This window comes from Littorina saxatilis, linkage group LG6 (assembly GCF_037325665.1).
Source record: "Littorina saxatilis isolate snail1 linkage group LG6, US_GU_Lsax_2.0, whole genome shotgun sequence".
Classification (NCBI taxonomy): Eukaryota; Metazoa; Mollusca; class Gastropoda; order Littorinimorpha; family Littorinidae; genus Littorina; species Littorina saxatilis.
Window position 1 is genome coordinate 56,036,453 of NC_090250.1, and position 24,144 is coordinate 56,060,596.

At 42.4% G+C, this 24,144-nt stretch overlaps 2 protein-coding genes across 7 annotated transcripts; one reads left to right on the forward strand and one right to left on the reverse strand.

Moving 5' to 3' along the window:
* Window positions 1–42: 42 nt before the first annotated feature.
* Window positions 43–12,092, forward strand: LOC138969562 (spartin-like). Of its 6 annotated transcripts, none has more exons than XM_070342395.1 (7): window positions 43–312; window positions 4,030–4,871; window positions 5,261–5,518; window positions 5,901–6,095; window positions 7,208–7,363; window positions 9,301–9,391; window positions 10,491–12,092. In XM_070342395.1, exons 2-7 carry the CDS (start codon window positions 4,037–4,039, stop codon window positions 10,732–10,734), a joined length of 1,779 nt encoding a protein of 592 aa, XP_070198496.1. In that variant the 5' UTR covers window positions 43–312; window positions 4,030–4,036; the 3' UTR covers window positions 10,735–12,092. The 6 variants fall into 6 exon arrangements, with proteins under 6 accessions (XP_070198496.1, XP_070198501.1, XP_070198498.1 ...); XM_070342400.1 differs by having other exon boundaries at window positions 4,527–4,871; XM_070342397.1 differs by having other exon boundaries at window positions 43–278.
* Window positions 12,093–15,875: 3,783 nt separating this feature from the next.
* LOC138969559 (polyubiquitin-C-like) lies at window positions 15,876–22,890 on the reverse strand. Its single transcript, XM_070342391.1, has 2 exons — window positions 22,797–22,890; window positions 15,876–18,801 (listed from the first exon to the last, which is right to left on the reverse strand). The coding sequence occupies exon 2, from the start codon at window positions 18,792–18,794 to the stop codon at window positions 16,281–16,283; it is 2,514 nt and encodes an 837-aa protein (XP_070198492.1). The 5' UTR covers window positions 18,795–18,801; window positions 22,797–22,890; the 3' UTR covers window positions 15,876–16,280.
* Between the last annotated feature and the right edge of the window lie 1,254 nt (window positions 22,891–24,144).

Consider the following 24,144-nt stretch of genomic DNA (forward strand, 5'->3'; position numbering starts at 1 on the left):
AAATTCTAAATTTAGATACAGTAAACACCCTGAGCCATTTCCTCATGACCATGACGTCGAGTCACACATCAGCCGACTGGTAAACACACGTCAAGTTGCGTGCGTGTCGTACGTGGGAGCGTCAGTAAGGGTACACAGTTTGTTTCACACGGGACACACGACACATTTGGCTCTTCAGGTCAAGTTCAGGACAAGGAGGAGAGAAAGTCGTTTAATTCCTGCGTACTTGTTGGAGAAGAAGAAACATTTCCTGTCAGTGTCAGGGAAAGATACTCCACGTTTGTACTTCTATTTACATCTATTTACATCGCAGTAAGTGTTACCAGAGACCAGAGACATCCCACTGCAGAGACGTAGAGGTTACATGCCGAGTCTCAGTGATTATTAAAAATAATGGTCGAAGTTGGCGGATCATGAAAAATGCTACGCTAAAGTTCAACATTACCTTGTTTGGTTTACGCAGATTGCCATTCCTAAAAACATTTTTGAACTCACGTGAAATTAACTTTCTTTGCCCGTGTTGCTGTTGTTTTGTTGTGTGTGTGTGTGTGTGTGTTCTTCTCAAAAGCAGTCTAACTTTATGAATAAGCAGATAGTGTACTGTTTGTCAGTTTTGTGGGGTTGATTTGTGTCAGATCTTAAGTTTGTTACTTCTGTGTTCTAAATAATGTTTGTCATAATTATGTGACAGGACGGGCGCAGTGGCGTGGTGGTAAGACGTCGGCTTCCTAATCGGGAGGTCGTGAGTTGGAATCCCGGTCGCTGCCGCCTGGTGGGTTAAGAGTGGAGAATTTTCCTATCTCCCAGGTCAACTTATGTGCAGACCTGCTATAGTGACTTAACCCCCTTCGTGTGTACACGCAAGCACAAGACCAAGTGCGCACGGAAAAGATCCTGTAATTCATGTCAGAGTTCGGTAGGTTATAGAAACACGAAAATACCCAGCATGCCTCCCCCGAAATCGGCGTATGCTGCCTGAATGGCGGGGTAAAAACGGTCATACACGTAAATTTCCACTCGTGCTAAAAACATGAGTGAATTACGTGGGAGTCTTAGCCCATGAACGAAGAAGAAGAAGAAGATTATGTGACAGGGGAGGCTACCGCTCCTTTCACAGCAGACTCTGCACCCGAGTTGTTGGCCTTTAAGTCAACACCGGTGGATTGTGGAATTCTGTTTGTGATGGGGTCTGGTGGTTTCCGACTGTCTGTATCAGTGTATGATTGGATGACAAGAAGGCTGGCGCAGCTTTTGTAATCCCCAGCGATGACTTGACTGGGAAATTTAAACTGTGCAACAGAAACTCGATCTTCTCAGCTGAGCTCCTTGCCATCTGCATGTCGCTTGTTCATCTCAACCTCAAGAACACTCCTCCTCAAAAGATAGCTATATTCTCTGACTCCAAAGCAGCCATTGAAGCATTAAGAACTAACAAAAGATCAAAAAGACAGGATCTTGTCATTGCCATAAAGGAGCTGGCAAATAAAATTATAAACAAGTCGCGTAAGGCGAAAATACAATATTTAGTCAAGTAGCTGTCGAACTCACAGAATGAAACTGAACGCAATGCCATTTTTCAGCAAGACCGTATACTCGTAGCATCGTCAGTCCACCGCTCATGGCAAAGGCAGTGAAATTGACAAGAAGAGCGGGGTAGTAGTTGCGCTAAGAAGGATAGCACGCTTTTCTGTACCTCTCTTTGTTTTAACTTTCTGAGCGTGTTTTTAATCCAAACATATCATATCTATATGTTTTTGGAATCAGGAACCGACAAGGAATAAGATGAAAGTGTTTTTAAATTGATTTCGACAATGTAATTTTGATAATAATTTTTATATATTTAATTTTCAGAGCTTGTTTTTAATCCGAATATAACATATTTATATGTTTTTGGAATCAGCAAATGATGGAGAATAAGATAAACGTAAATTTGGATCGTTTTATAAATTTTAATTTTTTTTTACAATTTTCAGATTTTTAATGACCAAAGTCATTAATTAATTTTTAAGCCACCAAGCTGAAATGCAATACCGAAGTCCGGGCTTCGTCGAAGATTACTTGACCAAAATTTCAACAAATTTGGTTGAAAAATGAGGGCGTGACAGTGCCGCCTCAACTTTCACGAAAAGCCGGATATGACGTCATCAAAGACATTTATCAAAAAAATGAAAAAAACGTTCGGGGATTTCATACCCAGGAACTCTCATGTCAAATTTCATAAAGATCGGTCCAGTAGTTTAGTCTGAATCGCTCTACACACACACACACACACACACACACACACGCACACACGCACACACGCACATACACCACGACCCTCGTTTCGATTCCCCCTCGATGTTAAAATATTTAGTCAAAACTTGACTAAATATAAAAAGGAAGCGAGATTAACCTGGTCTGGTGTCCAGCACACGTGAATGTGCCTGGCAACGAGAGAGCAGACAAAGCCGCTAAAGAAGCTGCCCAAGGCATAGGCGCCTCCGAGGTAGACCTGCCATTGTCTGCTTCTGAGATCAGTAGCCTTACAGACTCTCTTCTCTGGAGAGAATGGAGGAACAAATACATGCACACGGCTATAACCTCTGGCTGGCTCATCCGGGAAGCCCCATCAGAACAGATGAACACCTAATGCATGCCCACGTGTAATAAAAAGGATTAACCGCCTAAGGGCAGAAGCTGGGAACTACCAATTTCTAGAGCTTAAATGCACCTGTCAATCCGACCTCAGCACTGCTCATTTGACTTTGGAGTGTGATTTGAACTCATGCCACTTTCAACCCCTGACTCAGTTTATAAACTCGAATAGAAATATCCTGCCAAATACCCCAAATGAAAAATTAAGCTATCTTTTAACTTTTAAGTTTTAATAAAGACCTTGGGTGGCAAGGTCCCAAACTTATCGCTGGACTTGTGCACACGCACCCACTTGGTCCCTGGATATGAAGAGACATTGCTGCGGCTGACGCCATTGCTTCTCATATAGCTACTTTATATTTTTATCAGAACCTTTAAGAATACCATTTCATATCCAAGTATCTCTTATTACCATTTTTAATTAGATGAGCGAGAGTGGGAGGGTGGTGAACCACTGTACATAAAGGGAAAGTTTGTGTGCACGCCTGTGTATGTTTTTAATCTAAGACAAATGTTGCCAATGTTTTTACAGAGTGACGTTAAATAAACGATTTTATCATCATCATTGTCTGTATGTTCATGGAAACCTTCGGGGTTGCATAACAGTTTTTATAGGGCTAAGAAATTGGCCCTAACATTTTCAATCCTGTTTGATTGCACTTCGCCTCCCGAGGTGATCGTAGTGTTTCGGCAGTCGGTTACATCTGGCGCTTGCGAGCAGGGATGGGACTCGGCATGATATGTTCAGGTAATGGCATAATATGACCACTGAACATTTTCGTGCTGTTCCCATTCTGCGAACTTGGGATGGACAGTGGTCCCCCGGTTCGGAACTTCGGGACGAAGTTCATTCAAACGGGGGCGATTGTGAAAGAGGAGGCTACCGCTCCTTTCACAGCAGACTCTGCACCCGAGTTGTTGGCCTTTAAGTCAACACCGGTGGATTGTGGAATTCTGTTTGTGATGGGGTCTGGTGGTTTCCGATTGTCTGTATGTTCATGGAAACCTTCGGGTTTGCATAACAGTTTTTACAGGGCTAAGAAATTGGCCCTAACATTTTCAATCCTGTTTGATTGCACTGCGCCTCCCAAGGTGATCGTAGTGTTTCGGCACTCGGTTACAATTAAGTGCTTACATTGTCAATAGTTAATATTTCACAATTTCTGGAATGCTGGAGAGATTTTTTGGCAGGAGAAAAGTTCTACTAGTACTACAGTTTTGTGTACACACTGACGGGCGCAGTGGCCTGGTGGATATGACATCAGCCTCCTAATCGGAAGGTCATGAGTTAAAATCATGGTCGCCTGGTAAATCTTTGACAGGGCTCAATCTGGATTGTCATCTAAAGTGTTGGTAAATGTGCATGGACTGACCATTCTTCTCTCTTCCTCCCAGCTAGGAGATGGAGGCTGCAGGACCCCAGCAGGCACGAGGACGTTCAGGGCCCCCACCTCGACCGCCCCCACCAGGAGCAGAAGCTGCCAGAGATGTTGCAAGCGAGCAAGCTTCACCAGCCTTTAAATCCTTTCAGGCACTGCATGATAAAGCCTTTTCTGCTGTCCGGAAGGGACTGCATGCAGATGAACATGGGGACGCAGACAAAGCAGAGCAATCTTACGCAGCTAGCATGCCACTGATAGATCAAGTTCTAGCAATGGACTGTGAGAACATGCCTGGTGCTTCCTCCGACGAGAAAGATTCTGCCAAGCAGATGCAGCTAAAAATGAACAAAACCAGGCTGCAGATCAGTTACCGGCTCGAGTCGCTGAGAGGTGATGTCCTGCAGACGGCTCACTCTGACACAGATTTCGGCTCAGAGAATGGCGGAGGTGTCAGGCTGCCGTCTTACGACGAAGCCATCTCTACATCTAGTCATTCGTCCTTGATTGCAGATGCAGCGTTAGGCGACAGCATCATGTCAGCAGAGTATTCCAGCCAGGGAGCACAGCGCTATCGGGCAGAGGGAACCCAGGTGTTTTCCATCCCGGACGGGGTGCAGATCTTTCACATCACCAAGGAAGGCTATGTCAGCGCCCCCTCCTACCCCACCTCCATGCATATTGTCAAGCTTGATGAAGCGATGGAGGGTGACGAGGATTCTCGGATAGCGAGTGACGCTCCCCCAGCGTTCATTCAGGTGGGAGACTGGATCTACCCCCTGGTACCTGGGACATCACCAGTGCTGCACACGACATACCATGCCTACCTCTTCCCCGACCTCTCTCCAGAAGCGGCAGGTATGACATCATGTTAAAGCTGTTACATTTCTGCAAGCTTAAGATTCTTGTGATTAATTTTGTGTTTGGTACAGTAATATTCTTTTTTTAAGTCTCACTTGTCAAAGTTAACCTTCATCGTGCTTCCTAGTGCACGACCCAGGCATAACAGAAGTGTCTGTATTTCTGAAATTATTGGGAGTTTTTGTTTAGGACTGCGTGTAATCCTCAAACACCATTAGACCTTCCCAAAGATCACTCATGAAAGAATTATCTATGTAAACAAACAAGTAAACAATGACAAAACATTTTGGTCTAATTTTCTAGTTTTCTTATCTTAAGATTGCATTTTGATCAATAAGTCATAGTTTTGTTGATTTCATATCTTCATTTTCCTGTTATTGCTATAGGTTCTTCAGTGGGACTGTTGCTGCCCGACACAGTGACACAGGAGGAGAGACACATGCTGGGAGACGTCCTTCGTAACTTGTCTGCCGTCCACGAGCAGCAAATCACCTTGCAGCCTGAAGACTTGGCCATCCCTTCAGCCCCACAAGAACTGCCCGAAGCCACAGCCCCACCTATGCCACAAGTCCGACCAGAGGAACAGCAGGTTCCTGCCACAGAGCAGTCTACTTCAGAGAAGATTTCACACGGCATCATTGTTGGTAAATATAATTTAGATAATTTTGTAACAGTTGTATACAGTATGGTTCATTTGAAAGGTTAGTGATGGAACTTTTTCATGGAATGTGGCTACCTGAATGGCTGGTAAATCAGTCACACTCTTCACCTTGTTAGTTCTTGTTGCTAACCAGACGTGCAGTGATAAAACGCAAAAAGGCTGTGACAGATCCGTACCCACTCAGTCATAGAATACAACACCAGATGACTGTTTGCCCAAGGAAGTGTGTGGTAGGTTATATAGTTTTGGTTGTGTGTGTTTGTTTTTTCCAGTCCACTCTCTTCAGTTGTTATTGATTTGCTTTGAGTTCAACCTAAGAGGAATTTTAGAGCATATTTTATGTTGTGGTCAATTTTTTTTAACAGCTTCAAAGTGGATCTCATGGGGTGTTGGCAAGGGTGCGGAAAAGGCAGGGGAGCTGATCTCTCATGGGTCAAATAAGCTGCGAGAGAAGCTGAAGCCGGAAACAGAAGCCAAACCCGTGGATCCCCGTGTTCAGAAGGGCATGGTTTACGCTCGAAACGCCACGCATGTTGCTGTGTCAGTCAGCGGATATGTTGGTGAGTGCACGTCTTTGACTTGCGTTTTATATATATATATATACTAGCAGTTAAGCCCGGCTTCGCCCGGGAGTAAGCGGAGCCCTGTAGCAATTTAAGACGCTCGCTATCCCATTATCATTAGCTTTACCTCCTTTGTTTGGATACAAAAAAAGAGTTATCTCCCTTACCTTCTAGAAATTTCCGGAACTGTCCAGTTAATTTTTCATTCTTCATTTCTTCCCCTCATAGGAGCAATAGCGAGTCTCTAATATCACTGGCATGATGTGCTTGCTACAGGTGAACAGTAGGCACTGAACTGGTCTTGCACCATATAGGCTGTATTCAATAAATGGGAGGTCCATAATCTGAGAAAGGAAACAATGAATCAAGAAACTAAAACCCAGGTGCACATCTGCGGCACCTAGGGAGTGTACGTGCACACTATCTTGTTCCTGCCTCTTGCCATCTCAGAGGTATGGCGACCACAGACAGACACACACACAGACAGACACTCTCTTTTATTTATATGTATATATATATATATATAGGCATGCTTGCTTTTATTCGGCAAAATATTCAAATGCAAATGCATTTTTTCAATGCAGAGTTTCGTGTATTCAGCTATTAGTATACTACATTTACTATAAAAAAAAAACTAGGTGGTTATTTAAAAAAAAGGAAGAGTGAGCAAGATGTGTTGGGGTGGGGAGACACATTGAAAGTTGCAGGTTTTTGTGTATTGAATTGTTTGTACAGTCTCATTTATATGTCACAGGCATTTGTTTGTTATTTAATTTGTTTGTTTTTTATTACAAATGCAAATATATTGTTTTTAATGTATGTATATTGGAATGTGTAAAGTGAGGAGGCCTTTTGTTTTACTCTTTTTTTTTTTTAATGAAACCTTCTTTTATTTTCTCCCTTTTAGTTTGTTTGAAGTCATAAACTGCATTTCCATTTGTCTAGCGCATGTGCAGGTGTATGTGCAGGTGTATGTGCAGGTGTATGTGCAGGTGTATGTGCAGGTGTAAGGTGCTTTCTTTTTTTTCTTCTTCTCAATATATTCTTCTTTCTTGTGACTGTGTGTGTGTGCCAGGTTTGACATTTTTTGAAACAACTGCTGTTGACAGTGAACAAACTAGGGGCAGCAACCATGGCACTTGGCCGAAAAGTGGGTCCTCCCCTACTGAAAAAGGGGCAACAGTATCTGCCAAAGTCCATGAAGACGGAGAAAGGCAAGTCAAAAATGGACGGGGTGATTGAAGTGGCAGCCAGCGGATTACAAGGTAAGTGAAAGAGTCCGATGTTGTTGTCGTTGACATTGCGCCTTATCGTCCTGAAAGTACAGCACCCGAAGAAATATGCAAGTCATTGTTAAAATCAGTGGGTAAGATTAACTTGCCATGAGAAATGATTAATTGAAAAATTCTGGAAATAACTACGGTTTTAATGGGTTGCGGAAGTGTTGCTTTACCTGGGAAACACTCTGGCAATTAAACTTGGGTGACATTGTAGGCTAAACGCTAGCGAGTGACATGACATTGTAGGCTAAACGCTAGCGAGTGACATGACATTGTAGGCTAAGCGCTAGCGAGTGACATGACATTGTAGGCTAAACGCTAGCGAGTGACATGACATTGTAGGCTAAGCGCTAGCGAGTGACATGACATTGTAGGCTAAGCGCTAGCGAGTGACATGACATTGTAGGCTAAACGCTAGCGAGTGACATGACATTGTAGGCTAAACGCTAGCGAGTGACATGACATTGTAGGCTAAACGTCATTGTAGTCTAAACGCTTGCGAGTGACAAGACATTGTAGGCTAAGCGCTAGCGAGTGACATGACATTGTAGGCTAAGCGCTAGCGAGTGACATGACATTGTAGGCTAAACGCTAGCGAGTGACATGACATTGTAGGCTAAACGCTAGCGAGTGACATGACATTGTAGGCTAAACGCTAGTGAGTGACATGACATTTTAGGCTAAGCGCTAGCGAGTGACATGACAGTGTAGGATAAGCGCTAGCGAGTGACATGACAGTGTAGGCTAAGCGATAGCGAGTGACATGACATTGTAGGCTAAACGCTAGCGAGTGACATGTCATTGTAGGCTAAGCGCTAGCGAGTGACATGACAGTGTAGGCTGAACGCTAGCGAGTGACATGACATTGTAGGCTAAACGCTAGTGAGTGACATGACATTGTAGGCTAAGCGCTAGCGAGTGACATGACAGTGTAGGCTAAGCGCTAGCGAGTGACATGACAGTGTAGGCTAAGCGCTAGCGAGTGACATGACAGTGTAGGCTAAGCGCTAGCGAGTGACATGACATTGTAGGCTAAACGCTAGCGAGTGACATGTCATTGTAGGCTAAGCGCTAGCGAGTGACATGACAGTGTAGGCTGAACGCTAGCGAGTGACATGTCATTGTAGGCTAAGCGCTAGCGAGTGACATGACAGTGTAGGCTAAACGCTAGCGAGTGACATGTCATTGTAGGCTAAGCGCTAGCGAGTGACATGACAGTGTAGGCTAAACGCTAGCGAGTGACATGTCTACACACGTGGATGGAGGGGCTGTGCACTGAGGCACACAGACAGGAGCTAACTTTCTCTGGGATGTCAGGGGATCACTTGACTCCAGTGTCACTTTGGTTTATTTGCCTCAGTGTTTTCAAGTAAAAGCAACTCTTCCACAACCGATAATTATACTTATAGAGTTATTTCCGAACATGGTCTATTGCAGTGTCGGTAGGTCGTCAAAGCTGCTCACTGCAACAGTGATCGCTACTTTTTTTTAAATTGTACATGTATATATGTAAGTGAGTAGTAACAGATACATCTACCCCGTGCATGATGCCATTTTGTAGATAGTGTCTGTTGAATTCGACCACAACAAGTCTGCAGGACAAATGAAATGTGCCTGCAATGGTTTATTTGAAAATGCCCTATAACTATGATAATTAATTAAATCAATGTAATGGTGGTACTGGCCTGATTCTTCTATGTTCAAGTCGCAATTCTTTTTGTAATATTTGTTCGACTCTCTCTTGTATGCACATAGGTCTAGCGGACAAAACCAGTTTAAATTTAGGTGATCTAAACCTGGAATCTAGCTAACACAAAATGAAATAAATCATTGTTTATGTGTAAATTGCCAGAAATGATCTTCTTGAAAAGAAAATGAATGAATTAGAGATAAAAGCAGTCTTGTTTTGCATTTGTATGCAGGATTCGGCACAGTCTTCATGAGTTTGGAAGGGGCAGCAAAAGCCTTAGCAAAAAGTTTAGCCAACGAAACTGTCACCACTGTTCACCACAAGTAAGTTTTTCTTTTATTATATATGTTTTTCTCCAGGAAACTTGTATACTTGGTGTTTTGATCTTTTTTCAAAAGTTGCAGACTCTTCTCTATTTAAAATGGACTGGGTGGCCGAGTGGTAACGCACTTGCGCTCGGAAGCGAGAGGTTGCGAGTTCGACCCTGGGTCAGGGCGTTAGCAATTTTCTCCCCCCTTTCCCAACCTAGGTGGTGGGTTCAAGTGCTAGTCTTTCGGATGAGACGAAAAACCGAGGTCCCTTCGTGTACACTACATTGGGGTGTGCACGTTAAAGATCCCACGATTGACAAAAGGGTCTTTCCTGGCAAAATTGTATAGGCATAGATAAAAATGTCCACCAAAATACCCGTGTGACTTGGAATAATAGGCCGTGAAAAGTAGGATATGCGCCGAAATGGCTGCGATCTGCTGGCCGATGTGAATGCGTGATGTATTGTGTAAAAAAATTCCATCTCACACGGCATAAATAAATCCCTGCGCCTTGAATATGTGCGCGATATAAATTGCATATAAAAAAAAAATTTTTAAAAAATCCCTGCGCTTAGAACTGTACCCACAGAATACGCGCGATATAAGCCTCATAAAAAAAAAGAGTCATTGATATTGATGATTGATCAAATAAAAATCTGAAAAGTTTATAAAATAAGTTTGATAAATTCATGGGCTTGTGGGTCCCTATTGTTTTCATCATTGACTTCGAGCATGCATGGACCTGCAATGTTCTTTCATGTCAATCAATCTGTCATAGTCACATAATGGTTAATAAAATTGTGAAACTATTTATATTTCAAATCCAAGTTTTCGCACAAGATCGCTTTTTTTCTGTTCATAACTGCATGAAAGATGCTTTCAGGAAAACTGAGTGTTCATGTCTGCATGAAAGATGCTTTCAGGAAAATTGAGTGTTCATGTCTGCATGAAAGATGCTTTCAGGAAAATTGAGTGTTCATAACTGCATGAAAGATGCTTTCAGGAAAATTGAGCAAGTTCAAGTTTGGTAACATATTTTACACTCATTCTGAAAAAATGTGCTGGATAAAATATGAAATGTTGGTATGCAATTGAATTTGGTTCTCTGCAGGTATGGGGAGCATGCAGGAAAGCTGACGGAGAACATCGTCTACTCCACAGGCAACGTGGCCATGTTTGCCTACAATGCCGATAACCTGGGGATCAAGGCCATCGCCAAACGGGCAGCAAAGGACACTGGGAAGGCGGTGATTGAGGATATGTCGGAGAAGAGGATTGGAGCAAAACAATCACATGGAGCTTGTGTTGATGGTGGTTATAACGAAGAGAAGAAAGACCGACAGCCTCCATTATGAACAAGCGCCTTGACTGTGAGAGTGACTCGGTGTGTGCGTTGTGAGGATTGAACACAATTCCAGAGAGACAAATTAACCTTCAACGGAGTAAGGCATAATTGAACTGTTGGGCTGTGTAAATAGTTTCCGTAGCTACTTACTGTGTTTGCTAAATATGAAATGCTTGAACCGCTGTGGAGCATGTTAGGATGTGTACTGACTTTCAATGCATACCTGTTGTGTTTGCTAAATATGAAATGCTTGAACCGCTGTGAAGCATCAGGGGCGGATCAGTTGCTTTGTAAGGGGGGGGGCACTTTGAAGTGAATGTGATGGGCGCGAAGCGCCCGAATTTGCTAGGGGGGTCCGGGGGCATGCCCCCCCGGAAAATTTTTTTGCCCAAAGAAGCAAAATGGTGCCATCTGGTGCCATTTGAACTTAGAAATGGTCATAGAATCAGCATAGAAAAATCTTTTTTTTTTCTTCTTCTTTTTTTTTTCATTTTTTTTTCGGGGGGGGGGGGGCACGTGCCCCCTGTGCCCCCCCCCCCTCGTCCGCCCCTGAGCATGTTAGGATGTGTACTGACTTTCAATGCATACCTGTTGTGTTTGCTAAATATGAAATGCTTGAATCGTTGTGGAACATTTTAGGATGTGTACTTCCTTTCAATGCATACCTGTTGTGTTTGCTAAATATGAAATGCTTGAACCGCTGTGGAGCATGTTAGGATGTGTACTGACTTTCAATGCATACCTGTTGTGTTTGCTAAATATGATATGCTTGAACCGTTGTGGAACATTTTAGTGTGGAGCATTTTAGTGTGGAACATTTTAGTGTGGAACATTTTAATGTGGAACATTTTATGATGTGTACTTCCTTTCAATGCATGCCTGTTGTGATTCCAAAATATGAAATGCTTTAAACCATTGTGGAGCAATTCATTGTTGCAAAAGTCCAAGTAGAGTTTTAGGCAGCTTAACACTGGCCTAATTTTATTCTTTTGTGCTCAACCCTTTCCATGGTAGTCAGTGTCTTTTTTGACACATTGTGCGTGCTTTTCTTCAAGGTGTGTTCTGGGTCCATGTACCAAGTCAGCAAGTGCTTAGTGTTTTGGTGTTTTCATTGCAATCTTGTTGTGGGTGACAGGTCGTTGACCTTTTTTAACATCACTGAAAATTACACTTTCCTAACTTTTTTTGTATTATATGTTTGATTTTATTTTGAGTTGTACATCTTTGGAAGTACCCTTGTAAAGGAGTTAGATTAACATTAAAATTTGATTTGATTCATGGCAGTCTCACACCAGACATGCGAAATATTCAGTTAAAATCATGAGATCCAGTCGGCCTTTTTTCTTTGCACCCAGAAATATGCCCCCCCCCCCCCCCCCCCAAATTCTTGCCCACGTAGAACACTGGACTTGTATGAAAAAGATACTCTGCCTGTGTGTTACAGCTCAGCAATGACCAGTTCCCTTTCAAGTTGCAAATGAATCACTTTCAAACTTGATTGCAAAGGGTCCAAACACTGACATGGTCTTTTGAGCTGTCACATTTGTTGTGTTCAGATTCACACGTTTGTTTGAAGCTTATTTGTTTGCTAAAAGGACCAAGAGTACACAAAGAATTTTGTTTGGAGTTTGTTTATTGCAGTAGCCATGTTATTGTGTTTATTGCAGTAGCCAGGCTGTTATTGTGTGTGCATGTGCAGTTTCTCTTTTTGATTCACCTGACCAATCACAAGTCTTAGGAATGAGCAGTGTTAGGCCGTTAGGAATGAGCAGTGTTAGGCCGTAAAACATATTGTTTAGGTTTGGGAGGTTGTTGATCAGGCTAGTGGTTGGGCTGTTTGTGGGTTTGTGTGTGTGTGTGTGTGGGGGGGGGGGGGGGGGGTGTTATAGGGATAGGCAAGTTTGTATTTTGGGATATTCTTAGGATTGGGTAATGAATGCATTGAAGTTTGAGGTAATAAGTAGGAAATCGCCATTCTCATGAAGTAATGCCATTATTTAAGGAAGCTAAAGCAACAAAATATTGTGTTTTTGATTCATACACATGTATTAGGCTTGACAACGTCAGTTGTACATGTATAAGCATTTGCTTTTCTTGTTAAAGAAAACACAACTAAATCAAAATGCATTTCTTTGCAGAATGTTGGTCTGTGTACTTACGGGGGATGTACCGGTAGATGTCATCAAACAAATGCTGTAATCATTGTGTTTAGTTATTCATTATCAGAGGATGCTGAAATTCATCTGTTCGTCTTTTTATCTACATATGCATGTATTTCACAAAATCAAAATTCTGTTTAACAATGTGTATGTTAATATATACCCTTTTTACATTTAGTCAAGTTTTGACTAAATGTTTTAACGTAGAGGGGGGAATCGAGACGAGGGTTGTGGTGTGTGTGTGTGTGTCTGTCTGTGTGTGTGTGTAGAGCGATACAGACCAAACTACTGGACCGATCTTTATGAAATTTGACATGAGAGTTCCTGGGAATGATATCCCCGGACGTTTTTTTCTTTTTTTTCGATAAATACCTTTGATGTCATATCAGGCTTTTTGTAAAAGTTGAGGCGGCACTGTCACACCCTCATTTTTCAATCAAATTGATTGAAATTTTGGCCCAGCAATCTTCGACGAAGCCCGGACTTCGGTATTGCATTTCAGCTTGGTGGCTTAAAAATTAATTAATGACTTTGGTCATTAAAAATCTGAAAATTGTAAAAAAGAAAAAAAAATTTTAAAACGATCCAAATTTACGTTTATCTTATTCTTCATCATTTTCTGATTCCAAAAACATAATAAATATGTTATATTCGGATTAAAAACAAGCTCTGAAAATTAAAAATATAAAAATTATTATTAAAATAAAATTTCCAAAATCGATCTAAAACCAATTTCATATTATTCCTTGTGGGTTCCTGATTCCAAAAACATATAGATGTGATATGTTTGGATTAAAAACACGCTCAGAAAGTTAAAAAGAATAGAGATAAAGAAAAGCGTGCTATCCTTCTCAGTGCAACTACTACCCCGCTCTTCTTGTCAATTTCACTGCCTGTGCATCGAGCGGTGGACTGACGATGCTACGAGTATACACTCTTGCTGTAAAAATGCAGTGAGTTCAGTTTCATTCTGTTAGTTCGACAGCTTGACTAAAATATTTTTTTATTTATGTTGTAATTTCGCCTTACGCGACTTGTTTTTCTATCTCCTGCCCACCATAGCTTTGCATAATTTATTAAGTTGTGTAGATTATTTTCTGTTATCAAAGCACGAGTATTACTCTGCAGGAATGAGGAGACATTTTCTACTTCAACTTTTCTGCTGATCTTCTAGTCACAGTGAACAAAATGTGTTTGGATATTGTCAAGTGATTCTCAGGTTCATAGAATATTTTGGAGAGATGTACATACTGAGCTTCACTGTCACTGTGTTGTGCTATCCATTGAGTGCTATCAGGGGTCAAGACAACCTGGTAAACATTACTGCTTTCACACCTGTTAACGTGCTTGGGTGAGCTGTTAATCCTCAGCAAATGACAATGATTTGCTTGCTACCCCCCGCGGGTTAGGGGGAAGAATTTACCCTATGCTCCCCAGCATGTCGTAAGAGGTGACTGACGGATTCTGTTTCTCCTTTTACCCTTGTTAAGTGTTTCTTGTATAGAATATAGTCAATTTTTGTAAAGATTTTAGTCAAGCAGTATGTAAGAAATGTTAAGTCCTTTGTACTGGAAACTTGCATTCTCCCAGTAAGGTCATATATTGTACTACGTTGCAAGCCCCTGGAGCAAATTTTTGATTAGTGCTTTTGTGAACAAGAAACAATTGACAAGTGGCTCTATCCCATCTCCCCCCTTTCCCCGTCGCGATATAACCTTCGTGGTTGAAAACGACGTTAAACACCAAATAAAGAAAGACAGAAAGAAAGATTAGCTTGCCAAAGTTTGATTTGGAGTTGTGCAAGGGAGAGAACTAGTCTAGAACTTTCTTCTGTTTATCTCGTGCTCAGTATAGAAGCAACATTCAGACATTGTTTCAATGGCTGCTATTGCTGCCCCCCAAGGTAAACTGTTGAAATAATTTGGTTTGTTTTTTCTCCACAGTTTTTGTGTTGTACTGTTCCCCTCAAATCTGTACAAAAACCTCCCGTTTTTCATGCGATTAACACCTGCAGGATAGTCACGTGACCCCTTTAAAAGAAATCTTATCCCACAAGTGTGCCACATAGTGAAGTTAAGTGCCAGTTATGGAATAGAAAGTTTGAATGGAATGACAAGGATGAACATTTTCCTTGGAGACAAAACTTAAGAACTTTTTCCACAAAGTTTAGTTGGTGCAAGTTAAGATCAAGATGCAAATGCACTCGGAAGTTCTTAAGAATTGGCCACAGCCGAGACTGGTTCAATTATCTAAATGGACTGATGTAGCTGTGAAGTCTCAAGTAGCTTATTTGACTGGTTCAATTATCTAAATGGACTGATGTAGCTGTGAAGTCTCAAGTAGCTTATTTGACTGGTTCAATTATCTAAATGGACTGATGTAGCTGTGAAGTCTCAAGTAGCTTATTTGACTGGTTCAATTATCTAAATGGACTGATGTAGCTGTGAAGTCTCAAGTAGCTTATTTGACTGGTTCAATTATCTAAATGGACTGATGTAGCTGTGAAGTCTCAAGTAGCTTATTTATAACACAAGTTGATTGTGCTCATTTTCTTACAGGATGTTGTCTGTGCTTGAAATAAAATGCTCTCAATCAATACACACATTCGTACTGCCATTCCCTTTCAAACTCACACACTGCCATTCACACTTTTCAAACTTACACACTGCCATTCACACTAAGGCCAAAAAAAAAATAGGTCTGTTTACGGTAACATAGGCCAAAACAATAGGGTCGGGTAGGTCGGGAATTTTTTTTTTTTTTTTTCCAAAAAACCATATTTTTACGTTATTTTGCCCAAAACCCAGATATTTTTTCCCCCCCCCCCCCCCCCCAAATACCAAAAAAAAGTATAGGGTCGCGCGAAAAAAATAGGGTCGGTCGGGTTACTGTAAACAGACAATTTTTTTTTTTGGCCTAACAGGCAATTCATGTCAAACACACATACTACCATTCATTTGAAACACATATACTGCAATTCAAACAAACAAGAGGCGTTTCAAACAAAAAGTTTATTGATGTTCCGTTCCAAGCAAAAATTAAAATAGATTAATAATATATCGATCACTTAGATCTTTGTTCAACAGTGCCAGATGTTTTCCTTTTCAAAAACGTTTTTATCCAGTTGGAAAAGCAAAATTTGATGACCAGAAAAATTCACTTATCACTTGCCTCTGGTCATCTTCACCATCAACTTCCAAAAATAAATGTCAAAATACTAAGCTAAAAAATTGATGCAAAAAAAAAGGCAAACACATAATTCAATCTGACGCCGACAGACGCATTAGTTGCCGCCACTCAGATGCAGCACCAAGATTGTCAAAATGCTAAGCTACAAAAATTCATATAGTAAAAAAAAAAATGAAAAGGATAATCCAATCTGTCGCTAACAGACGTATTAGTTGCCGCCACGCAGACGCAGCACCAAGTGGAGGGTGGACTCTTTCTGGATGTTGTAGTCTGACAATGTGCGGCCATCTTCCAGCTGCTTGCCAGCAAAGATCAGACGCTGCTGGTCTGGGGGGATGCCTTCCTTGTCCTGGATCTTGGCCTTGACATTGTCGATGGTGTCTGAAGGCTCAACCTCAAGAGTGATTGTCTTGCCAGTCAGGGTCTTGACAAAGATCTGCATACCTCCACGCAGACGCAGTACCAGATGAAGGGTCGACTCTTTCTGGATGTTGTAGTCGGACAATGTGCGGCCATCTTCCAGCTGCTTGCCAGCAAAGATCAAACGCTGCTGGTCTGGGGGGATGCCTTCCTTGTCCTGGATCTTGGCCTTGACATTCTCGATGGTGTCTGAAGGCTCAACCTCAAGAGTGATTGTTTTGCCGGTCAGAGTCTTGACGAAGATCTGCATACCACCACGCAGACGCAGTACCAGATGGAGGGTGGACTCTTTCTGGATGTTGTAGTCCGACAATGTGCGGCCATCTTCCAGCTGCTTGCCAGCAAAGATCAGACGCTGCTGGTCTGGGGGGATGCCCTCTTTGTCCTGGATTTTGGCCTTGACGTTGTCGATGGTGTCTGAAGGTTCAACTTCAAGAGTGATTGTCTTGCCAGTGAGGGTCTTGACAAAGATCTGCATACCTCCACGCAGACGCAGTACCAGATGAAGGGTTGACTCTTTCTGGATGTTGTAGTCAGACAATGTGCGGCCATCTTCTAGCTGCTTGCCAGCAAAGATCAAACGCTGCTGGTCTGGGGGGATGCCCTCTTTGTCCTGGATTTTAGCCTTGACATTCTCGATGGTGTCTGATGGTTCAACCTCAAGAGTGATTGTCTTGCCAGTCAGGGTCTTGACGAAGATCTGCATACCTCCACGCAGACGCAGAACCAGATGGAGGGTGGACTCTTTCTGGATGTTGTAATCTGACAGTGTACGTCCGTCTTCCAGCTGCTTGCCAGCAAAGATCAGACGTTGCTGGTCTGGGGGGATGCCCTCTTTGTCCTGGATCTTGGCCTTGACGTTCTCGATGGTATCTGAAGGCTCAACCTCAAGAGTGATTGTCTTGCCAGTCAGGGTCTTGACGAAGATCTGCATACCTCCACGCAGACGCAGAACCAGATGGAGGGTGGACTCTTTCTGGATGTTGTAGTCGGACAATGTGCGACCATCTTCCAGCTGCTTGCCTGCAAAGATCAAACGCTGCTGGTCTGGGGGGATGCCTTCCTTGTCCTGGATCTTGGCCTTGACATTGTCGATGGTATCTGAGGGTTCAACTTCAAGAGTGATGGTCTTGCCAGTGAGGGTCTTGACAAAGATCTGCATACCTCCACGCAGACGCAGTACCAGATGAAGGGTCGACTCTTTCTGGATGTTGTAGTCTGACAGTGTACGTCCGTCTTCCAGCTGCTTGCCAGCAAAGATCAGACGCTGCTGGTCTGGGGGGATACCTTCCTTGTCCTGGATCTTGGCCTTGACATTCTCGATGGTGTCTGAAGGTTCAACCTCAAGAGTGATTGTTTTGCCGGTCAGAGTCTTGACGAAGATCTGCATACCACCACGCAGACGCAGAACAAGATGGAGGGTGGACTCTTTCTGGATGTTGTAGTCCGACAATGTGCGGCCATCTTCCAGCTGCTTGCCAGCAAAGATCAGACGCTGCTGGTCTGGGGGGATGCCCTCTTTGTCCTGGATTTTGGCCTTGACATTGTCGATGGTATCTGAGGGTTCAACCTCAAGAGTGATTGTCTTGCCAGTCAGGGTCTTGACAAAGATCTGCATACCTCCACGCAGACGCAGAACCAGATGGAGGGTGGACTCTTTCTGGATGTTGTAATCTGACAGTGTACGTCCGTCTTCCAGCTGCTTGCCAGCAAAGATCAGACGTTGCTGGTCTGGGGGGATGCCCTCTTTGTCCTGGATCTTGGCCTTGACGTTCTCGATGGTATCTGAAGGCTCAACCTCAAGAGTGATTGTCTTGCCAGTCAGGGTCTTGACGAAGATCTGCATACCTCCACGCAGACGCAGTACCAGATGAAGGGTGGACTCTTTCTGGATGTTGTAGTCGGACAATGTGCGACCATCTTCCAGCTGCTTGCCAGCAAAGATCAAACGCTGCTGGTCTGGGGGGATGCCTTCCTTGTCCTGGATCTTGGCCTTGACATTGTCGATGGTATCTGAGGGTTCAACTTCAAGAGTGATGGTCTTGCCAGTGAGGGTCTTGACAAAGATCTGCATACCTCCACGCAGACGCAGTACCAGATGAAGGGTCGACTCTTTTTGGATGTTGTAGTCCGACAGTGTACGTCCGTCTTCCAGCTGCTTGCCAGCAAAGATCAGACGCTGCTGGTCCGGGGGGATGCCCTCCTTGTCTTGGATCTTGGCCTTGACATTGTCGATGGTGTCCGAGGGCTCGACCTCAAGTGTGATAGTCTTGCCGGTGAGCGTCTTCACGAAGATCTGCATCTCGATTCTGCAAATCACACAATACAAAACAATGAGCACTGACATGAATGAAATGCCAAGCAGCAAAGTTCAATTTAACATTTATGGGCAAAATCAAGAATAGCACACACCAAAACAAGAAGGGCAAAGCCCATACGACTCACATGCTTGACCTTGACATGACCTTGACCTTCAGGGTCAAAGTCAAATAACTAAACCTAGCAATGACATCATACACTAAGAACTGCTTTACACATTTTTCCTACCAAAATACATGTGACCTTGACCCAAGGTCAAGGTCATCCAACACAAAGCTGTTAATTCAAGACATAGGAAGGACAATGGTGCTTATTGGCTCTTTCTACCATGAGATATGGTCACTTTTAGTGGTTCACTACCTTATTTTGGTCACATTTCATAAGGGTCAAAGTGACCTTGACCTTGATCATATGTGACCAAATGTGTCTCATGATGAAAGCATAACATGTGCCCCACATAATTTTTAAGTTTGAAACAGTTATCTTCCATAGTTCAGGGTCAAGGTCACTTCAAAATATGTATACAATCCAACTTTGAAGAGCTCCTGTGACCTTGACCTTGAAACAAGGTAAACCAAACTGGTATCAAAAGATGGGGCTTACTTTGCCCTATATATCATATATAGGTGAGGTATTGAATCTCAAAAACTTCAGAGAAAATGGGAAAAATAGCTGTTTTTTAGGCAACATTTATGGCCCCTGCGACCTTGACCTTGAAGCAAGGTCAAGATGCTATGTATGTTTTTTGGGGCCTTGTCATCATACACCATCTTGCCAAATTTGGTACTGATAGACTGAATAGTGTCCAAGAAATATCCAACGTTAAGACGGACGGACGGACGACTCGGGTGAGTACACAGACTCACTTTTGCTTCGCATGTGAGTCAAAAACATTTACCAAAGTTCCTTTGTCAAAGTCAGTTACTGAGTTCAGTGTTGTTGCCAGCAAAGTCACTGAGTTTGTTTCAATTGAATACTTTCAAAGGGGCTAACTGCTCAGGTTAAAAAGAAGAAGGTTTAGACAAAAACAGAAACCTCCCGAGTTATATCCCTTGCCATGCACATGCAATCTTCTGATGCTTTTTCATTTTAGGAGTTAAATTCGCAAATGATTGTTGAATCATAGCTTGAATTAAAAGAGAAATAAGCTTCAAGCAAGCTTGTTTTAGTTGCCAACTTTCTAAAGGACTCAATGTATCTGAAGCGAAATACCACTGGTTCATAGATCAGGAATGCAAATTTTCTCTACCACTGAAGGTCTCTGAATCCCTGAAAGTGGGGTATATAAGGAAGGCTAAATATACAGCACTTATGATGCCACATTCACCAGTATGACATCCTCACCCCCCCTCCTCACCCCTCTTGGCACCTTTACACATCCGTCCCTATCAGGCATGGTCAAAGGTGGCTGACCTCTCAAGCAACCTCCCCACCCAAACACAATGGCCTTGCTCCATAATTTTCAAAAAAACGGATTTTCTGTCTGCAGCCTCCTGAGAAAAACGGAAATTCCGTCCTAGACGGAAGAGTTGCACCCATGCCATACCGTAGTATTATATTGATGAAATTTCTGTTGTTTGTGCCGTTTTCGGTAAATAGGTACACCGGCTGGATCGGGTATTTCCGTAAACGCAGCCTCGAGTGTCAATGACGACAAAGCATTTTTCACTCGTAGCGAACATGAGCATTTCGATCGGGATTTGTTTTCCGACTTTGCAACTCCCATTCCATTCATTGCAGACCTTGTCCGCCTTGTACGAATATGTATCGGTCAGTTGACCACTAAAACGTAAAAACTAACGGTCCATCGACCGGACAAGGCAAGGTCCAATGCGTCAAATCAGAAAGGAATGCGTCAAATCAGAAAGGAATGCGTCAGAGACCGAAGACTGGCAACAACACTGTGAGTTAGCTTTTTGTTTATTTGTTGTTCTTGATTGTTGTCTTTTGTGGAGGAGTAGGGTCTCTTTTCAAGGGATGGACAAATAAAATTTAAGACAACTCAAATAACAGGACAATTTCCTCTGAAACTTTTTTCAGTTGCTTACAAATGAACAATACAATATCATATGACATAACATGTCAACAAGATCCTCATCTGATCTCCAAGCCTGAAGGAGCACTGCCACTGCCAGTTATTGAGTTAATGAACATTTCTTAGCCCTACTCCTAGTTTCAGTTTGAACACATGACGATTACCAAAAATCTACAGCCCGGAAGATTACTAGACAATCAATAGCCCGGAAGAATGCTAGATACGCTACAGCCCGGAAGATTACTAGACAAGCTACAGCCCGGAAGATTACTAGACAATCAATAGCCCGGAAGATTACTAGACAAGCTACAGCCCGGAAGATTCCTAGTACTATCCTACGCAGCTGGGGAATTTATCGCTGGAAGTGGAAATATTTCGCATAATGACGTAGATGCCAGTGAAGATTCATCATAATGATCATGAATATGAATTCAGAGAAATAGATATCCTTCCCAAGTAAAACTACAAGCCCGGGCAGGAAGGATGGTATCTGATTCTTTATGGCACCCGTTTAATGAACCAAAAGAAGAGATGGTTCTACCAAAAAAATAGATGTTTTCACCAAAAGAAAAGATGGCTTGAGTGACAAAGAATTAAAGTACCCCAAAAAATTTTGATCCGCCAAAAGAATTGCTGTCTGAACAAAAAATAGAATAAACTGGCAAAAGCAAATATACTCAGGCAAAATAAAATATAATCAGGCAAAAGATTGACTACTTCAGGCAAAATAAAATATAGTTTCAACAAAAGAAATGGATAGTCATTCTCCAACACAGTGAAACACAGTGTGAGTGGTGGTTATTGTTTTGACTCACTGATTTCGCTTAAGCAGGGGGGATATGTGATCACAAATTCAGCTGAATCAAGCAAGGACACAGGTTCTGTCAGTTGAAAATGGAGTTTGAAGGTGGAGAGATGGATTTTGAGAGGATTGATCCAGTGAGATTTGATAATGATAGTTACGTCGGAGTCTGACAGTGAGCCACCAGCTACAAGACGACGGGGAATCGGAAAGCAGTGGACCAAAGACCGAGAATTCACATCGTGTTGAAATAATTCGTTTTTTTGTTGACAATTCTTTTTTTTGTAGAATCAAACGGTTTTTTTTGCTAGAAGCATCTATTTTCTGGGTGGAAACATCCGATTTTTTTGTTGGAATATCTTTTGCTAACTAAGCAATTCTTTTGGTGAAAGCATCTATTCTTTTGGTGATTTAATTTATTGCCATTCTTTATTTAACTTCCAGTTCTATCTGTGGTGGTGAACATGGTCCCTTACTCAGGAAGGATGGTATCTTTATTGAACTTCCAGTTCTAACAGTAAGTGAGTAGTCTAACAGTAACACCAGAAGACAAATTATATCCTTGTTGACAGCACAGAACTACAAAAACTTACGTTACGTTCATTATATTCGTACAAGTTACAACAACAACCAGGACGATCGTAGACTGGAACCATCTACAGGACGATCAAGTTCTGGCAGGATCTGTGGAGACCTTTAAATCTCATCTCCACCCAGTCTAGGACTTATTTACATGCGCTCCTCCCTTCCGTTGATCGAATGCCAGAAGTGGTTTTTCAACATATACAGACAACTACAGTACAAGTACATATGATGATACGGGATATATTACTCATTTAACTGGCCACAATAACCTGTGCATTCAATTAAATAAGCGTAATCTAACAAAGAATGTCTCCTTAGGATCGAGAAGAACGACTTCGGGCGGTTTAGAAAATGGAAAAAGTAAATCAAATTCAACATGGCGCCGAGGAAGTAATATTCATGCGAAGTGGACCGGTGTCAAAATCGCCGATTTGCAAACCATCTTACCAATATATAGGCAATAATATGAAAACATTCCTTATTAAAGAGCATATAAATTCTTTTCAGAGAAACAAAGAATTATTGGTTTTTCATCGGTTTCACGGAACAAAATCTTCACTTACCGTTACGGGGCTCTGCTTGATACGTCTTGTTTGCGATAGATTGTGAACAGAAATGAAGCAACGAGCGCGGTTGGACACTTATCAGCTGCCACATGACATCATGATGCTAAAAATAGACGTGTGCTATGTGGTAGAAAGGAAAAGCATGCTACAGTCAGTGTTGTATGGTAGGTGGGCGACTCTCGTTCTCTGTCTAGTAAAACATGCCCTACATTTTAAAAGTATCTCATTTTCACGGGTGCACACAGAAAATCTTCTATGCATGGCTGATGGCGTCAAATTTGACGCTTGCAGCGGTAGGACATGCACTACCGTGATTTTGGGGGTGTCAAGTTTTTTAATAAATGAAATCTGTCCTAAATCCTATAACGCAGGGGTCTTTGGGTATTTCCTGTAGGTGCATTTCCTATAGGCGTTTTCCCTATAAAAAAAAATATAAAAAAAAACAACACCCGGGTGGATTTTCTGTGGCGTTTCGCCGATCTCGCTGAAAGTCACATGATGCATGCTTAGCGACATCGGTAGAATTTGATGTTTTTTGATCTTGTTTTGTATTTCTTAGAAATTTGATTCGATTGGCTGAATGCCGCACACGAATTCAGAATCTCCTAAAGAGTCCTGTCGAACCGCCATTTTGGAAGGAGGAGTAACGCAAACGGGTAATTCAAATCGGTTCAACTGAGTTACGGCAGGTCACGCGCCGGCTTGGCCCGCGCGAGATTGAGCGGTATCGTACTTTCCCTACAAGGAATCCACCCGGGTGTATTCCCTTTATACAGAAAAAACGCCCACAGGAAATACACCAACACGGGGAATACACCCACAGCTAGGGAATACACCCACAGGGAATACCCACTTTTGCCGGTCGACAAAGACCCCTTCAGCAATAGGGGAAGGGCTCCTAATATGGACCGGCTCCTAATATGGACCACCTTCTGTTCCGTGACAAACTAACGGCGCTAGAGCGCTCAAAAAAGTTTTATTCGCTGTATTCACCCTCTCTGGATAACTTGCACACGTCAAAACAGTTGCAGAAACAGAAATCTCAAAACCGTTAGGCTTTTTCTCTTTTTTTCATTTTTGGCAGTGTTCACTCTAAATTTGCCGCCTAAAACGGACTCGTTTCTGTCCACAACCAAAGCTTTTATCACACAAAAATAGCTATATATGACAGCTAAAACCGTATTTGTTACATTTTAGCAGTGTCAGTGACCCCGAGTTTCTACTGCAAACAAAAAATAATAGCAAAATCTCAAAATATGTGAGAGTCCCCTAATATGGACCACCTTCAACAAATATAAGAAAATAAAAGCTAATTAAGAAGCTTGCTGGAAATAACCTATAATTA

Excerpts from the sequence above, each read along its gene's own strand:
- LOC138969562 (XM_070342395.1), top strand. The coding sequence starts at position 4,037 with ATGGAGGCTGCAGGACCCCAGCAGGCACGAGGACGTTCAGGGCCCCCA. Across the intron at positions 6,096-7,207 it reads GTCAGTCAGCGGATATGTTG|TGAACAAACTAGGGGCAGCA; the intron begins GTGAGTGCACGT and ends TGCTGTTGACAG. Across the intron at positions 9,392-10,490 it reads GTCACCACTGTTCACCACAA|GTATGGGGAGCATGCAGGAA; the intron begins GTAAGTTTTTCT and ends GGTTCTCTGCAG.
- LOC138969559 (XM_070342391.1), bottom strand. The coding sequence starts at position 18,794 with ATGCAGATCTTCGTGAAGACGCTCACCGGCAAGACTATCACACTTGAG.